The sequence below is a fragment of the Agelaius phoeniceus genome, chromosome Z (assembly GCF_051311805.1).
Source record: "Agelaius phoeniceus isolate bAgePho1 chromosome Z, bAgePho1.hap1, whole genome shotgun sequence".
NCBI lineage: Eukaryota > Metazoa > Chordata > Aves > Passeriformes > Icteridae > Agelaius > Agelaius phoeniceus.
This window is the reverse complement of record NC_135303.1, coordinates 15,389,532-15,412,609: the sequence shown is the minus strand read 5'-3', so window position 1 is coordinate 15,412,609 and position 23,078 is coordinate 15,389,532. Positions and strand designations below refer to the sequence as shown.

The 23,078-nt window shown below is 40.2% G+C and overlaps 1 protein-coding gene across 4 annotated transcripts; it reads left to right on the top strand.

Annotated features, from left to right (window-relative positions):
- Nucleotides 1-1,682: 1,682 nt before the first annotated feature.
- Nucleotides 1,683-23,004, top strand: DCP2 (decapping mRNA 2). 4 transcript variants are annotated; one of them, XR_008536039.2, is made up of 11 exons: nucleotides 1,683-1,835; nucleotides 7,541-7,692; nucleotides 9,294-9,421; nucleotides 9,831-9,929; nucleotides 11,403-11,555; nucleotides 13,154-13,266; nucleotides 13,374-13,481; nucleotides 14,222-14,345; nucleotides 14,860-14,970; nucleotides 16,638-16,812; nucleotides 17,390-17,518. XR_008536039.2 is itself a non-coding variant. In XM_077171540.1 (11 exons), exons 1-11 carry the CDS (start codon nucleotides 1,783-1,785, stop codon nucleotides 17,551-17,553), a joined length of 1,254 nt encoding a protein of 417 aa, XP_077027655.1. In that variant the 5' UTR covers nucleotides 1,683-1,782; the 3' UTR covers nucleotides 17,554-23,004. The 4 variants fall into 4 exon arrangements, 3 of the variants coding, with proteins under 3 accessions (XP_077027655.1, XP_054509311.1, XP_054509313.1); XM_077171540.1 differs by having other exon boundaries at nucleotides 14,863-14,970; nucleotides 16,638-16,689; nucleotides 17,390-23,004; XM_054653336.2 differs by having other exon boundaries at nucleotides 16,638-16,689; nucleotides 17,390-23,004.
- The last annotated feature ends 74 nt before the right edge of the window (nucleotides 23,005-23,078 follow it).

Genomic DNA, 23,078 nt, shown 5'->3' with positions numbered 1-23,078 from the left:
AAGTACTTCTGTAAGTCAGTGTTAAAGTGATCCACCCATCACCTCCAAGCATCACAGCAATAAAGGGAGTGGAGCAAAAGTCACTGTCAAATACACTTAGTGGAGTTTGCTCATGAGTGAGACACCCATATATGTAAATACTACTGCTTCAGCTCCTACTAAGACTGGACTCCAAAGTCTTCTTACAGTATTGTTCTTTCTATACCTGGTTGAATGCCCTTTCCTTATACTTCTGGAGCTATCATGGAGCCTCCTGTTCTTTGTTATATTTCTGGAAAGGAGGCAAAGGATACACCTCTCACTTTCTGTGCCTGTCAGTAACTGAACTGTGAATGTATATATACTTTTTGTGTCTTCAGGGTAATGCTGGACTGGCGCTTCTGTGCGCTAGTTTTGACTAGGGCAGAGCTAATTAGCTAGTATGGAGCTGTGTTTTGGATTTTTGCTGAACACAGTGTTGATTATATTCCATACCATATAGCATCACAATCAGGCTATAAAGTTGTGGGGAGAACAAAAGGGGGGCATTCAGAGTGATGGCATTTGTCTCCCCCAGTCACTGTTACACATGATGGATCCCCATTCTGGAGATAGATGAACACCTGCCTGGTCACGGGAAGCAGCAAAGTAATTTCTTGTTTTGCTTTCTCGTGTGTGCATCTTTTGCATTACCTATAGTTTAATAGGCAATACTAATAACTTGCTAGACCATTTCGTCTTTATCTCAACCAACGAGTTTTCTCATTTCGCTGATTTTCTCCCCAATCCCGCTGAGGGAAAGAGCAGCCAGATGGAGCTCAGGCACTTTGGCGAGCAAAGGAAGGGGAAGAACAAGAGGAGATATGCGTTAAATACTCGCTGCAACTTAAAATCAGAGGCTGCAATGCCAGCCGCAGCGGAGAGAGCAGCGATACCCTCTGCCGGCAGGGAGGCTCCTCCGGGAATGCCACCGCAGCCGGTTAGGTTTCGCAGAATCACAGAATTATTCCCTTTCGGAGATCATCCCCTCCAGTCCCCCCGCCACCACGGCACGGTCACCTGGAGCAGGTGACACAGGAACAAAGCATCCAGGAGGCTTTCAATGTCTCCAGAGGGGAGAGTCCCCACCCGCCCCAGGCAGCGGCTCCAGAGCTCTGCCACCCCTCAAATCCGACGAAGTTCTTCATATTGCGGCGGGACTTGCTGTGTTTGTGGCCATTGCTCCTTAGTTTATGGCCATTGCTCCTCGTCCTGTCGCTGGGCACCACCCTCCTGGCACCTGCCTTGGAGATCTTTACGTGCATTAATGATTATAATTAATTTACACGCATTAATGAGATCCCCTCTCAATCTCCCCCAGACTAAACAGGCCCAGCTCCCGCTGCCCTTCCTCACAAGGCAGAGATGCCCCACACCATCCTCATCTTCATGGCCTCTGCTGGACCCCCTCCCGTGGTTCCCTGTGCTGAGGAGCCCAGAGCTGGACACAGAACCCCAGCTATGCCTCACCGGGTCTGGGGGTGCGGGTCCCCGGGTGTCCCGGTGTCCCGTTCCGTGACCCGGCGCGCCGCGTTATCAGCGTGCTCGCGGTGACCCCGCCCCGCGCCGCCCATTGGCCGCCCGCGATCACCTGAGCACGCCGATCCCGCCCTGCGCCCCGCCCCATTGGCCGCCGCTCCGCCAGCGGCGGGCGCCGATTGGCCTCGGCAGCCGCCGCTCCGCCGCCCTCCCGCCGCGCGGCCCCGCCCCCGCCGCTTCCCTGCGCCCCGGCCTCCGCCGCGTCGGGATGAGCCGCGCTTCCCCATGGAGACCAAACGGGCCGAGATCCCCAGCAGCGTCCTGGACGACCTATGCAGGTACGGCCGTGGGGCGGGGGGCGGCCCCGGGGCTGCCGTGCCGCTGCTGCCGGAGGGCGCGAAGGGCGCCTGACCCTGCCCGCGCCCGGGCGCGGGGCCCGGGATGCTCGAGACGCTGAGGGGGTGCGAGGCCGCCCGGGCCGAGGGGCGGCTCTGGCTGTCCCGCGCCCGCCGGGAAGCGGAAGGGCGAGACTCGGCCCGTTCCCCCTGAGCCTGAGGCTCCGCCCTCCCCGTGGAATCCGTCCTGGAAGGGCGGGAAGGCTACCCGCGGCACCCTCTGGACCGGGTGTGGGGCTGCTCCGGCAGCGGGCCGGGAACCGGGCGCACGGGGGAAGTGGAAGAACATTGTTTGTGGGGATTTCTTGCGCGGTTTGGGCCGGAAAAGGTAGAGCTGCGTTGGCGGTGTTTGCGCAGGTGAAAGAAGAGCTGGGAGCGTGGGGCTGGCGTGACGTGTAGCCGAGCACTGAGGTGGTACTCAGTGCTCCGAGGTCTGGTTTCATTGGAAGGGGGTGGGAAGCTTTGGAAGGGGTGTCAGGGAGTCCCTTCTGGTGAGTTACCTCTGCTGGAAGGGAACGTGCCAGCGGGCGGAAAGAGAAGAGCCACAGGGACACCCTTCGGTGTGAAGCTGCCCTCTCCTGCTTGTCCGTTCTTTCAGAGTGAAATGCTTTTCTTGTTCCAGGGGCTTTGCGTTTGGATTTTCATAAAGCGTGGGTTCTCTAAAAGGGCCAAGTTGCGTTTTCGCTCCTACGGTCTCAACTTCTGATCATCTGTGGTGTAGCCCTTAAAACTTTGTAATTTGTCTGTCATCCCCAGAATGTGATGACACAAACTGCATGTGATATTTAGCATGAAATAATCCTTCTATTTTACCACCTCCAAGGGACTCCTTGTGAGGTATTTATGTAAAAGAGGGAAAGATTAGTGAAGAGGAAAGATACTTCCTGTAATTACGGTTTTCAAGTGAGTGATAATGTTTAGAAGTGAGAATACCACAGGAGGGTAGAACTGTCCTGCTCAGTATTGTTTTACACTTGTCTAATGCAAGAGTCAGAGTTTCTGATAGACATGTAAATTTTCAATTCCCTAAATCTGGCCTCTGAAGCATGTTTGTGTTTCCATTGTGTCTCCTTTGGGCTCCCTGCAGAGAGAGGAACTTGCCTCTCAGATCCCGTTCACATATAACACAAGATTTAAGACTTCTTCAGAAAATCCAGAGAGGAATTCCAGTTATTACAAAACTGATACAGCCTATTAGTGTCACTTCCGTGGGTGACTGATAGAAGGGCACATGAGTGTTTGAATCTTACATTGTAATAGGATCAGTCCCAGTGTCTTACCGTGTTTCTTTGATATACTGTCATCTTCTGTCTTAAAAATGGTGTTTTGTATTGTAATTCTGTTGATGTTATAAACGTTTTATAAAAATAGCTGTAGTTTCCTACATTCTTCAATCTATATGTGATATTAGTGGGAATTTTGCTAGAAAGTGATTTTTCCTCAGTTACTGGGTAATAAGTTACAGGTATCCACGTCCGTTTTTTTCATGCTACCTTCTGCTATGGAGTTGTTTAACTGAGTAAAGAAGTGGAGTGGATGTGCAGAGACATAATGTGGGTTTAGCAGCTTCTTGAAACTTCCTTTGTCTTGTAAACAAGTACTTTTACCCTATCTTTTGACTTCCAGACTGTGCTTGGTTCACTTTGCTCAAGTGGCCAGATGCTCACCCAGCCACACAGAAAAAAAAAAAAAATTGAAAAAAAGATTTTTCTGCATCCTTGTTTTTCCCAGGGAAACTTCATGTCAGCTTCATCCTTTAATTCTCTACTCTCCTCTACCTCCTCCCCTGCGAGCAGCTCGGGATGGGCAGTGGGGGTTGTGGTCAGTCTGTAACACATCCTCTCTGGGGCTCCTTCACTCTTATGCTTTGCCCCTGCTCCAGTGTGGGATCACTCCCACGGGCTAAGGGTCCTTCAGGAATATCCATCTGCTCCAGCATGTGATACTCCACAGGCTGTAGGATGGACATCTCCTCTTCCTTTTTCTTCTCCAACTTTGGTGTTTGCACTGCTGTTTCATGCTGGTTTTTTCACTTCCTCTGCCTGTCTGGCATTTTTGTCTTTATAATACACATCCCCACAGGCACCACCATCTCAGCTGCTGCCTCCAGCTGTGTCCCACAGTGTATCCAGCATTAGCCCATCACTGCCAGCACCTGGCAGCTGCACCTAGAGATGCCTGTTTTAGCTCTTCAGTCACTCCAAGTAACTTAGAACTTAATTACTTACAAGTAATCATTGTACTTGGCCTTGCTATTGTTCTCTAAGCCTAATCCCTGGCATATTCTTATTTTTCTTTGATACTGCTGCATATTTTATCTTTAGATTTATGTTCAGCTGTAGTGCTGGGGCAAGAAAATATCATCAAGTAGATGTAATGTAGGCTTTTAAGTTTTTATCTTTTAGTTACAGCAGCCTTATAGATAAGAGCAGAGCCTTCAAAAGAAATTGGGAGTGGTAGTGCCAATTGAAAATTGGGAAGTGGTAAAATGTTGATGTGAATAAGGTTATTTATGCAAGGGAGAATCATAGAGTGCTTTGAGTTGAAGGGACCTTAAAGATAATCTCATCCCAGCCCCTCTGCCAAAAGCAGGGACGCCTTCTAGACCAGGTTGCTACTGAACACTTCCAGGGACAGGCCATCCACAACTTCTCTGGGCAGTGTGTGCCAGTGCCTCATGACCCTCACAGTGAAGAATTTTTTTCCTGTTATCTAAACCTTCCTTTTTTCTCTTTCCCCCTTGTCCTGTCATTATGACATAGTAAAAAGCCCCTCTCCAGCTCTCTTTACCCCCCTGACGTCCTGGAGATTAGGCCTCAGAGAAGACTTGCTCCAGCAGGTCCCCATCCTGTTTTATTGGGGTTGCAACAGCTGGACACATTGCTTCAGGTGAGGTCTCATCAGAACAGAATAGAGGGTGAGAATCACCTCCCTCAGTCTGCTGTGCACACTGTGTTCCATCAAAAGAATGGGCTGGGAGCTCACAGTGTCAGCTCATGTCAAGATTCTCATCCACCAACACCCCAAATCCTCCTCCCCAGAGCTGCTCTCCATCCTTTCTCTGATTAGACTGTGTTTACATTGTGCTTGGGATTGTCCCAGCCCAGGCACAGTGCCTTGCACTTGTCCGTGTTGAAATTCACGAGGTTCACAGAGACTCCCTCTCAGGCCTGCCAAGGTCTTTAAGGGTATCTGGCCAAGGCCCTTTTTCTGTGTGAAAATTGGCTAGGAAGATGAGAAATAAAAGCATAATAAATAAATAAAGCATGCAAGGCTACAAACCCAGCAGAAGAATGATAAGAAGATGAGAAATCCATAAATAAAGCATACAAAGGCTACAAACTGAAAAGAGGAATGATAAGGAAGGCAGTAGCGAAAACCAAACCTGGCCGCTGGTTGATGGGGGGGTATAGGAATGTTCATTCCAGCAAGTTTATCTGAGTGTGGACCTACTCCTGGAAAACAGGAAAAAAGTGGAGGAATCAGAATGAAAAAATATTTAGACACAGACCTAGGAAATCAGAAGTAGACACAATGACATGAAACAAACCTGTTAATTGCACTAATTGACCAACTAGCAAGAAACCACAGGCATCACTCTCAGGAATATCAGCCTCGCCTTTGTATCTGGTAGGGCTTTAGACCTGCGGGGATCCCACACTCTGGGTTGAGAGGAGTGCCACAGGAGAGGAGAAGCAGGGGAGGACAAAGGAAGGATAGGCAGAAAGGAGTATAAAAGAGGCTGGCCATAAAACTGGGCAAGTTAGTCACTTCTCTGTCTGACCCTTCTGCCCAAGTGTCACAGACTGTCCTATCTAACGTGCCAGCGGGCGGAAAGAGAAGAGCCACAGGGACACCCTTCGGTGTGAAGCTGCCCTCTCCTGCTTGTCCGTTCTTTCAGAGTGAAATGCTTTTCTTGTTCCAGGGGCTTTGCGTTTGGATTTTCATAAAGCGTGGGTTCTCTAAAAGGGCCAAGTTGCGTTTTCGCTCCTACGGTCTCAACTTCTGATCATCTGTGGTGTAGCCCTTAAAACTTTGTAATTTGTCTGTCATCCCCAGAATGTGATGACACAAACTGCATGTGATATTTAGCATGAAATAATCCTTCTATTTTACCACCTCCAAGGGACTCCTTGTGAGGTATTTATGTAAAAGAGGGAAAGATTAGTGAAGAGGAAAGATACTTCCTGTAATTACGGTTTTCAAGTGAGTGATAATGTTTAGAAGTGAGAATACCACAGGAGGGTAGAACTGTCCTGCTCAGTATTGTTTTACACTTGTCTAATCTTCTTAGTAAATATTTATTTTTGTCTGGATAATTCCACTCTCTACGCCCTGTATATGTGTGCTTCAAGGATGAAGTGAGAGCTGTTGATGGGAGCTGGGCAAGGGTGTCAGCTGCTGGAGTGAGGGAGCAGATCTCAGTGCCATCCACTCCCAGGAGGTGGTCTCAGCTCCCAGTGTCTGGGATGGCAATGTAGAGTGTCCTGGGAACCAGCTTTTGTGGTGGAGGTGGTGTGAGTGAGGGCAGTGAGGGGCAGAGCACCCGCAGCTGCAGCAGGACTGTGTCACCGCCCGTGCGCTGGGTGGGAGGGGACAGGTGCCTTCCCCAGACCTGTCGTGCGCCTGTTCTCTCCAGCAAACTTCAGACCGGGCCATCTGGTGGGGCAGGAGCTGTGAGAGGGGTGTGAGGGTCTGGGATCTGGGCAGGGCTATGGGGTGGAAAAGGAGACCTGTGCTGGTACTTGGGGGACCTGTGAATGTGCCTGGAAGCTTGGGGAGTGTCAGGTGTGTGCCTGCAGCGGTGACCTTCTGCCTCTGTCCTTGGCCAGACTGCCTTAGAGAGGCACCTAATTCTGAGATCCTGTGACAATTCATACTTGTCAGATTTTAATTAAAGATACACTGTTTCTGTTTAGACCAGTGATATTATGCACTTTGGGAATTCAGCTGGTTGCACTCAGGAGCTCAATGTCAAAGATCTCCATCAAATTATTTAAGTTCAGTGGGGTGTACGACCATAAAAAGGAAGTTCTCCTTTTGATACAAATACATAAATAAATAAAGCTTCTTTTGCTTTACTAAAATGAGCTATCACACAGTGCTGCTTAAACTTTTATCTCAGTAACTCTGTCTGTGTGCCAGTGTCTGGGCTAAACCCAGATTCAGACTGAGGAAATTTGTAGGCTCATATTGAATTTTAAAATCTATGTAAATTAATAGTTTACTGTGGTTTTAAGTGAATAAATATAACTATGTTCAACTTGTATCCTGAAAAAAATAGCACTGAAATATCTTATCAGAGTTTGCAGATGTTCTTTAATGGACTTGTAAAAATGCTTTCATTTTTGTAATACAGTGATTTAAGTAGGTTATCTTCACACTTCCTGTTTTCACAACAGTGAATTTACTTAGTATATTGTAATTGATATTTCTGAAAGATCACAATAATCCATTTTCCTTCTTAACTTTAAAAGCTGTATTTTACTTTGCGAAAACTTTTTACTGTCCTTTTGGAACATGAGAAGGATCTGGAGGTCTGTCGGTATGTGCTAATGGATCAAGAATTGTACTGTTGCAATGTTTTATTGTTAGCTGTATTTAAGTCAGTAGATTTGGCTAATCTTACTCTTTTTCTTTCCTGGCAGCCGATTTATTTTGCACATTCCAAGTGAAGAGAGAGACAATGCAATCAGAGTGTGTTTTCAGATTGAACTTGCCCATTGGTTTTATTTGGATTTCTACATGCAAAACACACCAGGATTACCTCAGTGTGGGATAAGAGACTTCGCTAAAGCTGATATCCTTTTTATTACTCTGATTGTTTTCTGTCTAGTGGTAAAGTGCAAACTAAATATTGTTAACGATACTTCACAGTATGATAATGTCAGTTCATGTGTTAATGATTAAAAGTTAGTATTGCTAAGTATGTGATGTTACTGAGTTCACTGCTTCCATAATTTTGTGGCACCCACAAAAGGGGTGTTTCTTGGACTGCTAAAGAACTATGGAAAATGGTCCATTTCTGATGTTTGAGGATTTTTCTTATGGTTGCACTTTGCATGCTAGGTTGGTTTCAAGGGTGAGCTGTTGATGCTCTTCAAACTGAACGCCGCAGTTTATTAATTTTCAAGTAACTAGTAACATAAATGTTAAAGTAGTTGAAGGTGGTATGTGTTCTGCCATGGGCAGTGGTATATATTTGTTGGAAGTTTCTGTAGAGTAGAAACTGCTTTTTACTGAGTTCAGATGGTTGCCCTCTGCTTTTTTTTTTTGCTTACAAGGGCTGCTGGAATGTGTACTATCTAGTTCTTGCTAGAGAAAACTTTGTGGCTTTCATCCAGCAAACGTTTTAGTTTTAGCCTTGTCCCATATGTTCTTGATCTAAGATTGAAATATTGCTTCTAACTTTGAGGATAATATTATCCATGCTTTCACTACACAACATACTTATCTGTTAGTTTCTTAATATATATTTACTTTGAAACACTACAGCTTTTAACAGTAAACTGTAAATATATGGTCATATCCTGTTGGTCGATGTTATGCTGTTATTTTATATATGTTTTTAATTAAAAATGTATTTTCAGACCAACAAAATTCTCCTAGTAATTGTAGGCAGTGCAGAAGAAATGCAGTGTAATAGATGTTATATGTTCATTAATATTTCCCTTTCTAGCCCATATTTGCCACGAATATTAGTTCTGCTGTAGTGTATTTTTAAGTATTCTGCTGTGGAGTGTTTTTTATTGGTAGTATCATATATGTAATTTATAATATTAATACTTTGATTAAAGACTTAGAGATTTTCTCTCAAAATTTTAGAATTATAGAGGTTGTTTATATTTTCTCTGCATGATGAGTTTTGATAAAGTGTATTAGGATTTAGATTTCTGTAACTATATGTCATTAAAATTTTTTTTTTGCATAATAAATACTGAAGATAGGATTCTATGCCATAATCTTAACAAATGATTGTGGCAAAAATGTATTCCCATTTATTTCAAGCACAGGAAACTGATTTTTTTTCTGTCTTTCTCACTTAAAAATTAAAAAAATGTGTTTGCAAACAATACATATTCAAAACAAGTGTTATGGGGTTACTCTTTTTCAAAATTACCTTCCCTCAAACAATCAGCCTTGTGCAATCTTTTTTGTTTGTTGGTTTTTGTTTTTTTTTTTTATTTGTTTAGATTGCTTTGTATAGGAATTGCTGAATTACTTGATGCACTCTGACTTTCAGTGTTTGGTAGTGGATTATTTGTAATATTTTTTTACTTCCAAGAGAATCTATCTTGAAAGGACTTAGGGGAGGGAGTATTTATGCTAAATATCTTTTATATTTGGTATGTACTTTGGAACTGGCTGCTTAAGTTTATCTTCCTTGACAAGCTGCTATACTCTTCAATCACTGCCCCTTTTTACTGCCTCAAGGTGAAGATGTACAAAAGGTTTTAGATGAGTGGAAAGAATACAAAATGGGAGTGCCAACCTACGGTGCAATTATCCTTGATGAGACACTTGAAAATGTAAGTATGGAAATAGTTGTGAAGGACTGTCTAGAGGGAGGGATGGTGTATGCTGGCAGCAGTAATTCTTTGTTGTTTACATTTTTCTTCTGAAGAAATTTACATTCACTGTCAGATTCGCAGAGATCTGACAGTTACTTGATATTGGTGGCTATGTACAGAAATATAATATGTGAGTCAGTAACACACTTCTGCATGCTTTCCCTCTGAGATTTTATTTTTTCATCTGAGTTACATGATTCTGTAAAATATTTCACCATTCTTGCTACAACACAGAAAACCTGATGGTTTCCTTCCTTGAGGCTAACATATTCTTTTGGAGAACAAGGGGATGGTGGAGGGAAGACATTTAATGAAATTGGTTAGAACACCTGCATGTTTGACAGTTGCGTTCCCTTGCATTTTGTAGGTTCTTTTGGTTCAGGGCTATTTAGCAAAATCTGGTTGGGGATTTCCAAAAGGGAAAGTAAATAAAGAAGAGGCACCTCATGACTGTGCTGCTAGAGAGGTAAGTTATATCAGGTCCTTTAAGATAAAGAAGTGAAATTTTGCTGAAATCAGGATATATGTGTTGGGTTAAAAGGCACTTTACTTAGGTAATCCTGTTATTGAAATTGTGTGAATCAATAGTCTGTTATTGCATTCATCTTCTGGTGCCTTTCTGAGTTCCAAAATGGTAATCAAGGTTGAGGTTAATTGAGGTTATATTAAAATAAAACCAGAAAATTGTTTGTTTTACATTCTTTTGCACTAATGTGCTAAATGAAGTGAGTACTCTTTTTAAAGTTCTCTGCTGAACTGTGAATTTATATTTAAGTATTACTTGCGGTGCTTGGGAAGTCTTACGTAATTTATGACTTTTGGTATATTAATTTCAAGGGTCACCATAACTGTAAAAATGTGGAGAAATGGGAATTTAGCCTATGTACACTGGTCTGTGTAAAAAGGCTAAAGAGCTGAGTTGGAGGTTGTAGAATGTAATATAAAAATTGTGCAGAACTTTACTTTTCTATTTTTCAGTTATGGTATTTTTCAGTTATTTTCAGGAACAAGAATCACTGTATATTGCAAGTAAAATCTGAAACATAAAATAATCTGTATTTATTGCTCCTGGAGACCTAGATACGTTGTGAAGCTGCATATTTAAAATGGCCTGTAAAAGAACATTACTGGTACAAATTCAGTGTTCATTCAACTTAATACATCCAGAGTTTTTGAGAGAGAAAATTAAAATGAAGGAAAATAGTATGATGCATTTAGTGTTCTTCAATTTGACTGAATCAGTATCTGAGAAATCACAGGGTTTTGGGGATTTTTTTTTTGTTTTAAGTATACCTATCAAGGATAAACTAGACAGCTACTTCAAGAAGGAGTTGCATGAAGTGTATCTTCCTCTTCAAGTTATGCCAGCAAACACATTAAAGGAGCACAGTTACACTGGGGGAAAAGATACTTTGATGATGTTGTTAATCTGAAAAATCTATTTAGATTTCACTAGTGATCAGCACTATTACCATCTTTATTCTGATACGTTAGATTGTCATTGTGGATAGACTAACAATTTATTTTATATCTGAAATAAATCTTTCAACTTCTTTCACTGGAGTCGGGACAGATCTGAAACCATAAGCTGCATCTGTGTAAAATCTAATTGAAGAGGTTTTCACTTGGCAGTGCCTACAGAGTTTAGTAGTACCTCAGAAGTTGGTGAGGACTAAGACCCATCCATATTAATAGATTGCTACATGTAGGTGTAATAGAAATTGTTTCAACTTGTGAAACAGGTTTGCAGTTTTGGAGAAATTTAAAGCATGTAGATCTTTTTCTATTTCTGAGCAAACCTCTATGTGTAAAGATTTGGTTTTCCTGGCAACTTTCATGGATATATCTGAAAAATAGTCATTCCTTTGCTTGGGGTAATACGTTGTGTAAAGGATAACTCTGAATACGCACACACTAATTTCATCAAAATACTTCACAGGTGTTTGAAGAAACTGGATTTGACATAAAAGATTATATCTGCAAAGAGGACTACATTGAGCTGCGAATCAATGATCAGTTAGCACGGCTGTATATCATTCCTGGAGTTCCCAAGAACACCAAATTCAACCCCAAAACTAGAAGGGAAATTCGGGTATGTGCTACCTTGTCTGAACCTGTAGGAACTTTGCAGAAGTTGCTTTTTAAAGCCAGAAGTGTGTAAAATAATGAACCCACTAAGCACAATGAGCACTGCTAGGTACCAGTGGCATCTCTGCATTGTAGGGTTTTGTGATGACTTCTTTCAGCTCAACTGCAAGTCTCATACTTGAACATCTGTCTGACATCTCCATTCATCATGAAAAAACAATAGAGCATGCTGCTAAAATACAATTCTCCTCTTCTGTAGGTGGTATATATATTAATAATTTCATATTATTCCTAGTTACAGATGCAAATGTAGCTATGCATTCTTAAGTTGTAATTATTAGTTGGGGACGTGCAAAAGCCTACATATCAAAAGGACAAACTAAGGATTGTTTTCTTTCTTTCATGTCTAATACTTTCGGATTTAAAAAATAGTATATTTTAAGGAGGAAGTTGAGAAGGGGACAGAAAAAGGGAACTATTTTGGATGTACCATTGTGTACCACTGGGCTTTTAAAAGGTATTGTGAAAGCAAAAGACCAAGGCTCAGGCAGCAACTTGTTGGAACCTTTGTCAGTGGTATCTGTAATCTTTGAAGTTTGAATTTTTTCTCCCTTTATGATAGTTCACTTCAAAACAGCTGTATTTCCATGCAGATTGTGTCACTAAACAGGGCATCTTGCTTTCTAAATAAACAAAGTATTTGAGTGGACAGGACTTAATTTCTTAAATTCGAGACCTCTTTTTTAAAAATATGACATAAGACAAAATTTGAGTTTTTAAAAAATATACAGTAAATATGGTACTTTGTAGAACACTGACCATATGTGTGGGAATGTTGAAGAGTTCTTGCAATGACAGAGTTTTGAAGTTTTGTCTTCATCTGATCTAATGCCACCAGGCAGGCTGGTTTTGTACTCCCTGTAGAACTATATTGAAGACTTGCTCGGTTTGTAACTTATTTCCATAATTTGCATCTTGTTTGGACCTGAGGCTTTCTGAGTAGATTCTGTGATAGCAAATCTCATGTGGGTTCTTCTACACTGTCTGTGGTCAGAATTCCTGATTTTGTTCCCCATTCTGCTAAGTATACAGTTTTAACTATTAAAACTATAACATATAAACAATAACACAAATCCTATCCTATTGCCATGTTTTTTTTCGTTTATAACAAAACCTGAAACTTTACTGTCAAGCTAAACACCCTTCTCACTTTTGAATGGATGTTGGTGGTCCAGTATTGATCACACTTTAAGTAAAAAGTTTTTGAAAGTTATTCAAAGCCTGTACATTTATTCATGGCATTCTTTGTGCACTGGTTTGGTTGGTTTGTTTATGAAACTCTTATTCAGACTTTAGTTGCTGATTAATACCTTTCATATTTTAGGTGCGATATCATGAAATTTTGTGCTGTACCACCTGCTACTGTAGTGGCAGTCGGAAGAGTTAATTAACCTTTTGTGAAAAATGCTGTTGTGGCCCGTTAATTTAAGTCTTCCATGGTAATTTTTTAATTAAGGGAAATAATTGTGGCTGATAAACATTTGTAAAATTCTGCTACGGCTACAATAGAGGGTATTTTGATTTTATTTCTTGTTTTTCTAGAATATTGAGTGGTTTTCCATCGACAAATTACCATGCCACAGGAATGACATGACCCCAAAGTCCAAGCTGGGTTTGGCACCTAACAAATTTTTTATGGCAATTCCCTTCATCAGGTATGTTTGAGATGAGGCAAATGCTAGGCCAGGGTCTTTCAGACAACTTTAAATTCTTTGGATTTGTTTTGGTAAGTAGATCTTGTTGTACTACTCCTTGCTCACAGGCCGTTGAGGGAATGGATTTCCCGAAGGAATGGAGATTCCTCAGACAGCGACAATGGTTTTTCATCTGCAGGGAGCACACCCTCTAAGCCCAACTTGGAAAAAGCTAGGTAAGAACCAGGTCAGTTTAACATCTCTATATTCTTTCTTACAAAACACTGGTCATACAAATATGACAATATTATACAATGACAATTATATACAATACTGCTTGTCCTTTTCTCTTTCTCCAAGGATTTGTGTTCCAGTAATAGGTAAATAACAGAAAAATCAACATAGATGTATATCATAGACTTGTAAGTAAGGTGAAAAGTTAATTAATGTGTTGATACACAGGTGTCAGAACTGGGATTATTTCTTCAGTCTTGTTTATGGGAATCAAAAAAAAAAAACAGAAGCTAAAAGCAAGTAGATAACTTCAGTGCTTCAACTTCAATATTTTTGGCCCTTCTTCACAGGAAAAGTAGGACTCCCCAAAGCAGGACTGTAAACTAGTCTAAGAAGTGCTAGATAAAACCTGGGGGAACCAGTAGGGGAACATGTCCTGCTGGCTTTAGATTCAGCTGAGTGAAAAGTGGTAGAGCAAATGTTGAAACCTGTAGTCCCTATGAGAGGACTTAATAATTTTTGCCAGGGCAACACCAATGCTGAGAACAACAGGACAAATGTTAATGTGGACTTGGCCTCTTGTCTGTGGAGAATGCAAATGGTAGTGAGCACTATTAGAGTTTCCATACAGGTTACTTAAGATTGTCTTCCATATTGTTCTCAGTAACTTTTTTCATATTTGTCTTCTGCTCTCAGTAGATTTGAAGTTGTGTTGTAACCTGTCTTTGTTTTCCTGTACTAGATCCAAACTTCGCTGTAGTCAACAGGTGTTTACAGATGGCTTTTCAGGAGAGCACTTGGTGAAGCCAAAACAGCCACAGAAGCCATATAATCATTCTGAGGTGTCTGAGGTTTTGAAAGTAAAGGTAGGTTGTTTGTTAGGCAAGCATATACATCTGGACTATTTAAAACAGATGTCTTTGTTCATAAGGGTTTCCTCTCTAGGACAAAACCAGTGAATTTCATCTCCAGAGAATGCAAAAATAGAGTGGGGGAATTTTTTGATTTATCTCACACTAGAAGTGGTGGTATGAGCAATTGTGGTGTTTCATGTAGAGATAGTAATTAGTACTTGCCATTTTGCTGGTATCTCTCGTATATCTATCTGCATCAGTGCATGGAAATTCACTGAACTCAATTAATTGTGAAATAATTCTCTCATATTGAGTGCAAGAGAGAATGAGTAACAGTTGATAGCCTTGTAGCTTGAGTGTATGTTTGGTTAATTTCAGTGGGCTTCAGTCTTTCTGCAAAAGAGAGTGTTTACATGTTTTGAAGTTACTTGGAGGAAAGTTTTAGTTACTAAGTAGGAAATGTCAATGCAATTATGTCCAATTCTGCCATTTAAACTCTTCCCTCTACTTGTTTTGGACTTAACAGCAGAGTCAAAGTGTGAGGAACAATGGCAGAAAGCAAAATCAAGACACTTCCAGCCAAAAGAAGCGAACAAATGGACTGCACAGTCAACCAGTTAAGCAAAACCATACCTTGGTAAGAAACATGCAGTGTCTGTGTCAGTAGTAGGTTCCAGTAATGCTTAACAAATGTCCAGGGCAATGTCCTGCTGAAACAAAGCAGAGTGCCTATCTATCAAGAGTATGTTTGGTTACAGTATTTGATCCATGTTTGTAGATGTATAACATTTCTTACCTTGTATGCATATACATCTATAAACAAACATACTAAATTTCAAAGTGTGCATTTTAGAAGTAATTTTAGCCGTTGAAAATTTGTCAGCTGTTTCAGTACACAATCCTGCAGCTTTCCCAGTTCCTGTCATGTAAAAGGCTTCTGTGATCTGTACACATCTTATTTATTCACATGTGATGTCTTACTGTAAACATAGGATTTTGTCACGAAGCACTTAGAAAGTGGTGATGTAAATACTTATTATTTCCCTTCTCTCCAGCAAGAAATGTTGAGACAGACTTGGCTTGGATGCCAGAATCTCATATAGTTTTTCAATCATACAGTACAGCTGGTTACAGCAGTTTGTAAATTCCAGTTTCACACTGTTTGTGTTTTATTTTCCCTTGCAGTTACTAATTGTGTTTGTCCAGTTCTCAATGGAAGCTGACTCACTGGGCTGTGCTCTCTCTTATAGTGGAATGTGCTTTTGATTCTCTGTTTTTTATGGCTCTTCAGTATACTTTGTTGACTCTTTTGCAGCAGTGAGCCCCCAGATCTCTGTGCAGCTCAGCTGGCTTGTCCAGACTTTAGTTTCTCTTGTTTACAGGCTTTAAACTAGATTCTTCCCATTCTGGCTTGGGTTTATTGCCTTCTTTCTCTTACTCATGTAAACATACAGAAATGGTAAACTTGTCCTAAAATCCTTACTGCAGCAAGAAATTATTAGTTATGTTAGAGTCTGAGTGTCGAAGAGTGAGTTGACTGCCCAGAAATTTAGATGAATAGGAAAAAACTGTAATGGTAATCCGTAACTGTAATGTAAGATCTTCATGGAGATAACTGTTAATGCTCCACAGTTACTTTGCAGGCTTTTCACAAACTTTTCTAAATATTTCTCTTTTCCTGTTTCACTTGTGTTTTCATGATGGTCAGTCTTTTGAAGTTTAAATATTTAGTGTCCAGTGATAATTTTCTGATGGAACTTGAAGGCCAGGAAACTCCTTACTTGCAGAGAGTGCAAAGAGCCGTATTTTTTTGTATTGGTGTACTTAGAGCACCAATACCTGGGGTCAAAGCAGTTCCTCCCTGGAGAGTTTTGAGTTTGTATCTCTAAAGCATGTTAATTTAATTGGCAGTAGCAGCATGTCTGCAGATACATTCCCCCTGCCTCTTTTGGGACAAACTCATTGAAGAGTGGGCTTATGCATGCACAGTGTTGATTACACACCATCATATGCAAGACCCTTCTGTCTTAAAACAGTTAGAAAGTATTCAAAATTTTCCCCTAAAAGTCTGCATGTTAGAAATGTTTTAGTGACTGTTAAAAGGTTGCATGATTCTGAAAGACTTGTGGATTTAAAGAATGTTTGCTACATCAAGTAATGTGACAGAACTAATGCTGAGTTAGAGGTAAAATAATTCAGACGTGAGGTGTGTCAAAGCAAACTAGCATGCCTGTTAGACTATGCTTTAATATAATGCCATTTCTTTATCAAAAATGTGTAATGTATGGTCATTCTCTTCACCAGAAATGTGAAAAAAGGCTTAATCCTAGAAGACTTCAAGATAACTTTGAAACAGGCAAGTGCAGTCAGAATTTTCATCCACTGTTCTGTGCTACAGGCTGAAGGCACCTGAATAATGATGATTGAGGGCTCTTCCTCATGCCAGCTTTCCAAATCTTATAAAGCCATGTTTTTCAAGGTAGTCTGAGGTTTTGTTTGTTTTTTAATGAAAAATATACCGTTTCATGTTGGTCTTGCAATACTTCTCTTTAATTGTTAAGACTGACTGATACACCAGGTGGCTGAGTGAAAAAGTAACTAAAAGCTAGTTTAGAAAAATAGCATCTGAGTCAACACATTGCTGGTAATTGAGTGTGTTTTAAGGCTTTCTGTCCTGCTTGTAATAAGCTGCAGAAGAGTGCACACAGTTCCTTACTTGCTGCTCAGGAAACAGTGCCATGCCATTTCTCCTTGTTAAGAAATGGCTATTGAGAAATGAAACAGTATTATATGTGTAAAATATGTGTATATGTATGTGGCTATTAAAAGTGTTTCCAGATTGCAGTGAATTTGAAGATTCATGTCAGCCTCTAGACAACCTGTAAATGTGGCTAGTTTGAGTTACCTTCTTCTGTTTATGACCAAACATACAGGTTTTTTTATAAATATTAATTGAATGTATTTTGAGGTATGGCTTTATACCATTGTTGTTATAGATACTTTTATTGGCAACTTCCCATTTAGAATTTGTTTCATACTTTTGTCTCTTTGAGCAGAAGCAGCATACGAGATGTGTTGCTCCAGTGAAGACGCGCTGCCAGAACATGTAGATGGATATTCTGTGGCATGCAATGGCCATTACAAATATGTTTTTTCATCAAGAGCTTTCTTGAGTTTCAAGTTTGACCATGATGCCATAATGAAAAGTTTTGACCTCTGACAGCAAACGTATTAGGAATAAGAATCAGACTTGCCTGTTGCAGTTGAGGGGGTTTCTTATCCAGCCTTACTCTTTCTCAGGAGTTTTTTATTTTGTTTTGTTTGTTTGTTTTTAAATGCAATGCAGGGACTGACTGCTGGTTTGGAAGGGTTTGTTCTCTTTGCAGTATGGGAGTGGCATAGTCAAGTGTTGCACTTTAAATGCAGTCTAGCCTTTGTCCACAAAAGTACCTTTCCAATGTTCAGTTCACTTGTTCCTAGCTGTGCATTAGAGGGCATTCTTTTTACTTGTGTTTTATTTTTTTGTGGTTTAAAATTTTTTTTAATTGTAACTTGCCGTGTGTTTTGTAGAATGTCATTGATTTTTTTTTAACTTGGAGTATACCAGCTTGCTAACCTTTTAACTGTTCTGATGTAAATTATTGGACTTGTTTGTCATTATTTTGTAGAACATTGCAATATTACGCAGTGGCAATGAAACTAATTCTCAGAGGACACTTCTGTCCTAGTGATTTTGAAACCAAGTTGCACATTTCAAACCTAGTCTCAGCCTGTCATCCTTTCTCTGTACTGATTGTTTGCCCCAAATACCTTCCCTCCTTCACACTGATAGTTTTTGTTGGCTGGCAATCATTAGTACTTGAGTCAAATCTATAGCATGTTGACTTTTTGTACCTACTTTTCCTTGATCTTCAATAACGACACTCAAACTGGGTAAAACTCAGCCCTTCAAAGTGTCCAACTTAGCTCTTGTGCACTGCCCACAGCTGCATAAGAAGAAGTTACAAAGCAGCTGCTTGTGAAGAAAGAGAAGCTTAAACTTGTCTGTGAGACGTAACTTGTGTAGAATTTATACTGAATGTAAATAAGCCTCTGTAGATCTCACTGAGGAGGAGGGCAGGTGCATGGGTAATAGAGGCATTGTGTGACACTGAACAGCTTAATCAGGCTTCCAATAACTATTCCAAGGGTGTTCAGTATTGTATCCTGTGCTGTTGTCCTCAGATCTCTTGTGTAGTGTATCTGCTCTGTATATATCCAGTAGTATTGAATTGCACTTGCAGTTAGCATTTAAATGATCTAGCCTCAGTCATTTTCAGCTACAGTGCTTTCTTAGGAAAAACATGAAAGATGGGGTGGGGATGGAAGGGAGGAACAAAAAACCTGTAAGAGTTGGGGTGATGGGCTGTTACATCACCTGCAGGTCAGTGGGTTTTGAGCATCTGTGTTGCAGTGGAGAGAAATGCACTGAAATAATTTGTCACAGCAGCTTGTGATAGCAAGCATGTCCCAGATTTAAAAATGGACTTTTCTCTAGAATAGAGGTAATTGATAACTTGATAGGTTGAATGAACTACACCCTTGTAGTGTATCTACATGCACTGAGTTTTTATGCAACTCATATGTCATCCAAAACCAAAATCCTGGTCTTCCTTCAACCACCCTACTTCATATACCCTACCTAGTGTTTTCCTCAGAAATAGCTTTAGAACTTTCTCCTGGTTTATTCACCTGCCTGGTATCAGGTGGTTTGGAACTCTAATGCTGTAATAATTTTGGCCATGGGAGTGTTCAACTTCTGTATCAGTCAACAGGAGAAATGGACTACAGCATTTCCTCCTTCTGGAGGACAAGGGTTCTGAGGGCCTTGTTTTTCAAGACCAAATTGTGAAATAGCTCTATCTAGCTTTGACTCACTTTTTTTTTGTTTTTTCTTAAACGTATCCAAAGGCCATACAATGACAAAGAAGAGTAATTGAGAGGGTAGGATAATGCTGGAGGAGGTTATGTTATTCAGCTTCAGGTGAAAACTAATCTTTAGTTACTTCTTTGTGCTATTTTAGTTGATTTCCCAGCAAAAGTGCCTTTACTCATGGTGAGGCAGAAGTTTGTATCATATCCTGAGGCTGCTACTGCCTGTGGAGCTCACAGGACTCTCCTAAGGCATAATTAAATAACGGGCTGTGGAAATCTTTTTATAAATAAGTTGACTTTTCAGATAAATTAGTTATAGATAGTGCTCTGTGAAATAATGGGGATGTTGATGAAACAGTGAACTTGGAGCATCTGTCATCTGTTTGGGAAGTCCTGTCCCAGGCAAGAGGAAGTCTTTAGAACAATGGAAGCATGTTCTATGAATAGGAGATGCTGGCTGCCCTCTGTTTACTGTGTAATATTTTTCTTCTTAGTGAAAGGTTGGTTCAGTGTAAGAGACATTGGTTGCTTCATTAAGCAGCCCAAAGTGAAGCTTATACATATGTCATTCATTTTAGTAAACCTAGCCTTAATGTGAGTTGCAAATAAATGTGATAAATATGCAATAACTTACTTTTTTGTATAAGGGTACAGTTTCATGTAGTAGCATTGCTTTCTGCTTTCTTAGTAAGGTTTATCCTAAAACTATGTAAATGTGGTGGCATGTGATCCACTTGGTGGGCTCCAACATGCCCTGCACCGTGAACATTTTGTTTACTGTTGTTTATGTTCTTATTTCACCATCCCTTTATAATTGTATTTCTAAGTTTAGAAGTACTGTTTACATTATCTTCCATAAAACAGTGAAGAAATAGCAACTGAGATACAGGCTTTAGTTCTGTGAGTTTTTACTGTACAGGAGCTAGATGCAGGGAAATAGGAATTGTTTGCATGTCCGTCTTGAGAGCTGGTGTTGAGATACTTGAAAAACAAACACTGTCAATTTGAGAATGCTGCCATGTTAGGGATTATTCACATAATGAATGGTCAATCAGTGTTCTTGGAATCAACTTGCAGAGTGAACAAATATTTAGCAAAAAACCCTACAGCTGTGTGGTGCTAGGAATCTGGTACTAGTGTGCAGTTCCTAGTACTACATCAACTCCCTGCTTTAGCATGAGGTTTTTAGCACGTCTCCTCAGAGTGCTTCTATACTTTGACCTTGGACTGAAGAGTGGCCTGCCCAGTTAGTTAAGTGACTGAAGTGCTGCTGACTTCAGCTCCTTGATGCACATCAATCATCCAGCTTTTGAAAGTAACTGTGTCTTGCATAGTTTGAAGTCTGGCAACAGTGGTTCTGGGAAGGAGAGGGGGAAATAGCTTTATTTATTGTACAATCAGAGTATTATTTTTTAACACAATATAAATTCTTTAGGCCAAACATGCATAAATTGTTTCTAATGAAATTTTGGGCCTGATCACTGTTCCAGGCTTCTGTGCTGTGCTTCAATCTTCCTGAACTAATTTGGTGATTTGAGAACAATAACTTAGTGATTTTTTTCACCTACCTGTGGCAGTTACAGATGTAACAGTTCCTTTTAAAAACAAGGCAGGCTTCGGGTCTGGCTACTTCTAACATACTTGCTCTCAGATTGTAATTTCAGATAAGAACACAGTTCTTCCAACCTTTACTTAATGTGGTGATTTGCTTTTGCACTCATGCCATTGTGGTGTGAAGAGCAAAGAGTCTACATTAAGAATCCAAACTCCAATATCCTGTGGTGCAAGACAGCACTGCTGCTCCAGGGGTAACTGGCTGCCCAGTTGTGGGGTTAGTGGGCTGCTTAATCCTCAGATACTTGGGGTTTTGTTACAAATTCTGAGCAACAGGTTTCTTTTTCAGAGGTAAAGCCAGGTGCCTTCATGTTTGAAGTTAGGAGGTTATATTCTAAATATGTTAGTAAGCTCATAGTTATTGAGAATTAGTAGAATAGTCTCTCTTGTTGATATTGATTTCTGTAAATAAACCTATTTTAAGTCTTGCACTGTAAATGTTAAATAATCTGGTGCTTATACACAACTTCATAATTTCAAATTGTTTTTGTTATTACAATATTTCACCTTTTGAAACAACCAAAATTATTTAAGATACGGTAAATTTATACAAACTAACTGAAGGTGCTTTTACAGTAAATTAGACTTAGAAATTCTTCCATAATAGGTTTTTGTTCATATGCATTTATAGCAATAGTGTAGTCAAGAATGGAAATAGGCTAAATGCTAGTATTTGCACTGTTCTTAATCCCATACGTAAGCACTGATAGATGCGGTAGGTTTTGTGCTGTGTGTGCATTTCACTTTTTCATGTAGCTTGTGAACTTAAAAGGAAGTCAACATTAAACAAGAATGACATTGGCCATATTCAAGATTGTACCAGAGGAACTATTCCAGATTGGTAGCAGTACAATAAAACAACATACTTGGGGTTTGTCTTTCCATTGAAAATGTTAGGTTTGGCAAGACTTAACTTTTTGTACAGATTCAGCTTTACAGAAACCCTTATCTTTAAACTGTTCTCAGCTCTGGCTGCTTTTGGGAAGTCAAAAGTGTCCTTGAGTCCTCCATCAATTCTTCCAGAAAAAAAAAATGCTTCCTTTTAAGTAATTGTTAACAGTTCAGAGAGTACAGAATGTTTAAATTTGGAAAGGTCTCTATGTATTGTACTGAAAACAGAGTATTTTGTAATTTCTCAGCATTTATACTGTTGATCAGAAGAACTAGCTTCTTGTTTTCAGTATGGGTTACAGTTCAGTGCCTTTAAGAAAATGATTACAGCTCGTGGAGCATTAATCATTTTAAAGTAAGGCATTCATAGCTTTTTAAGAAAACACATCCTGCAAACACAGTTCTCTATGACACATTTCCAATGGTGAGAAGAACTCTGCAAATTTTTTTAAGCATGTTTGATCAAAATTACTAAACTGTGGGGATGAAATTTGTATCTTACTGGTTGGGTACATAATTTTGTTATGCAGAAAATGTATGGAAAACTGCATGATAAAGAGCTCTCAGCAAATACTTCTCACGCCAATACTTGCAACAGAACTTTACTGTGTCTGCATGGCACTGCACTATGTGGAAGTTTAACTTCATCCCTGAGGAGCAGTTTAGCTGGGTTTGCAAGGCACTTTTACCATTAAAAAGCAAAACAGACCCCCCCCAGAAGGTGTGGGGTTGTTAATTCAGGCAGAATGCTCTACTAGTGTTCATGTTCCACGACCCAGACTTGGGTATTGCTTCCAAACGATGACACTTTTCAGGGCAGCACTGCATGCCTCACAGAAAACAGGAGCCAGTGCTTTGTGCTGTGGCTCAGGCATGAAGAGTTATGTCTTCCTGTTTGTTAAAGCTCAAGAACTTGATCTGTTTTCCTCTGTGTGTAAGTGGCACATCGTGCTCATTAAGAAGAAAATATGTACAGCTAAAGAGTTAAAATCATTACAGATTTTATACAACTTCCATTATGTTTTTTGAAGAAAGTCTGCATTAGTCAGCTCTTCAATTGTATTAAGTAGAATCTGTAACTACCTGTAACATCTACTGTACTGACGATTGTGATTTTGTTTGTTATAAATTGATTCAAAACTGAAGCACACCATTTAGAAGACTATGACTAAGTTAACATTTTCTTCTATATTGTTATTTTTTCCTCTGTAAAATTAAATTACTTTATAAATAAACGTATTGAAGTAATGAAGTATGAATATAAGGATTGCAGTTCATTGTGGAATGTGATGCCTCTGCTGCTGGTGCAGGTTATTCTTTCACTGT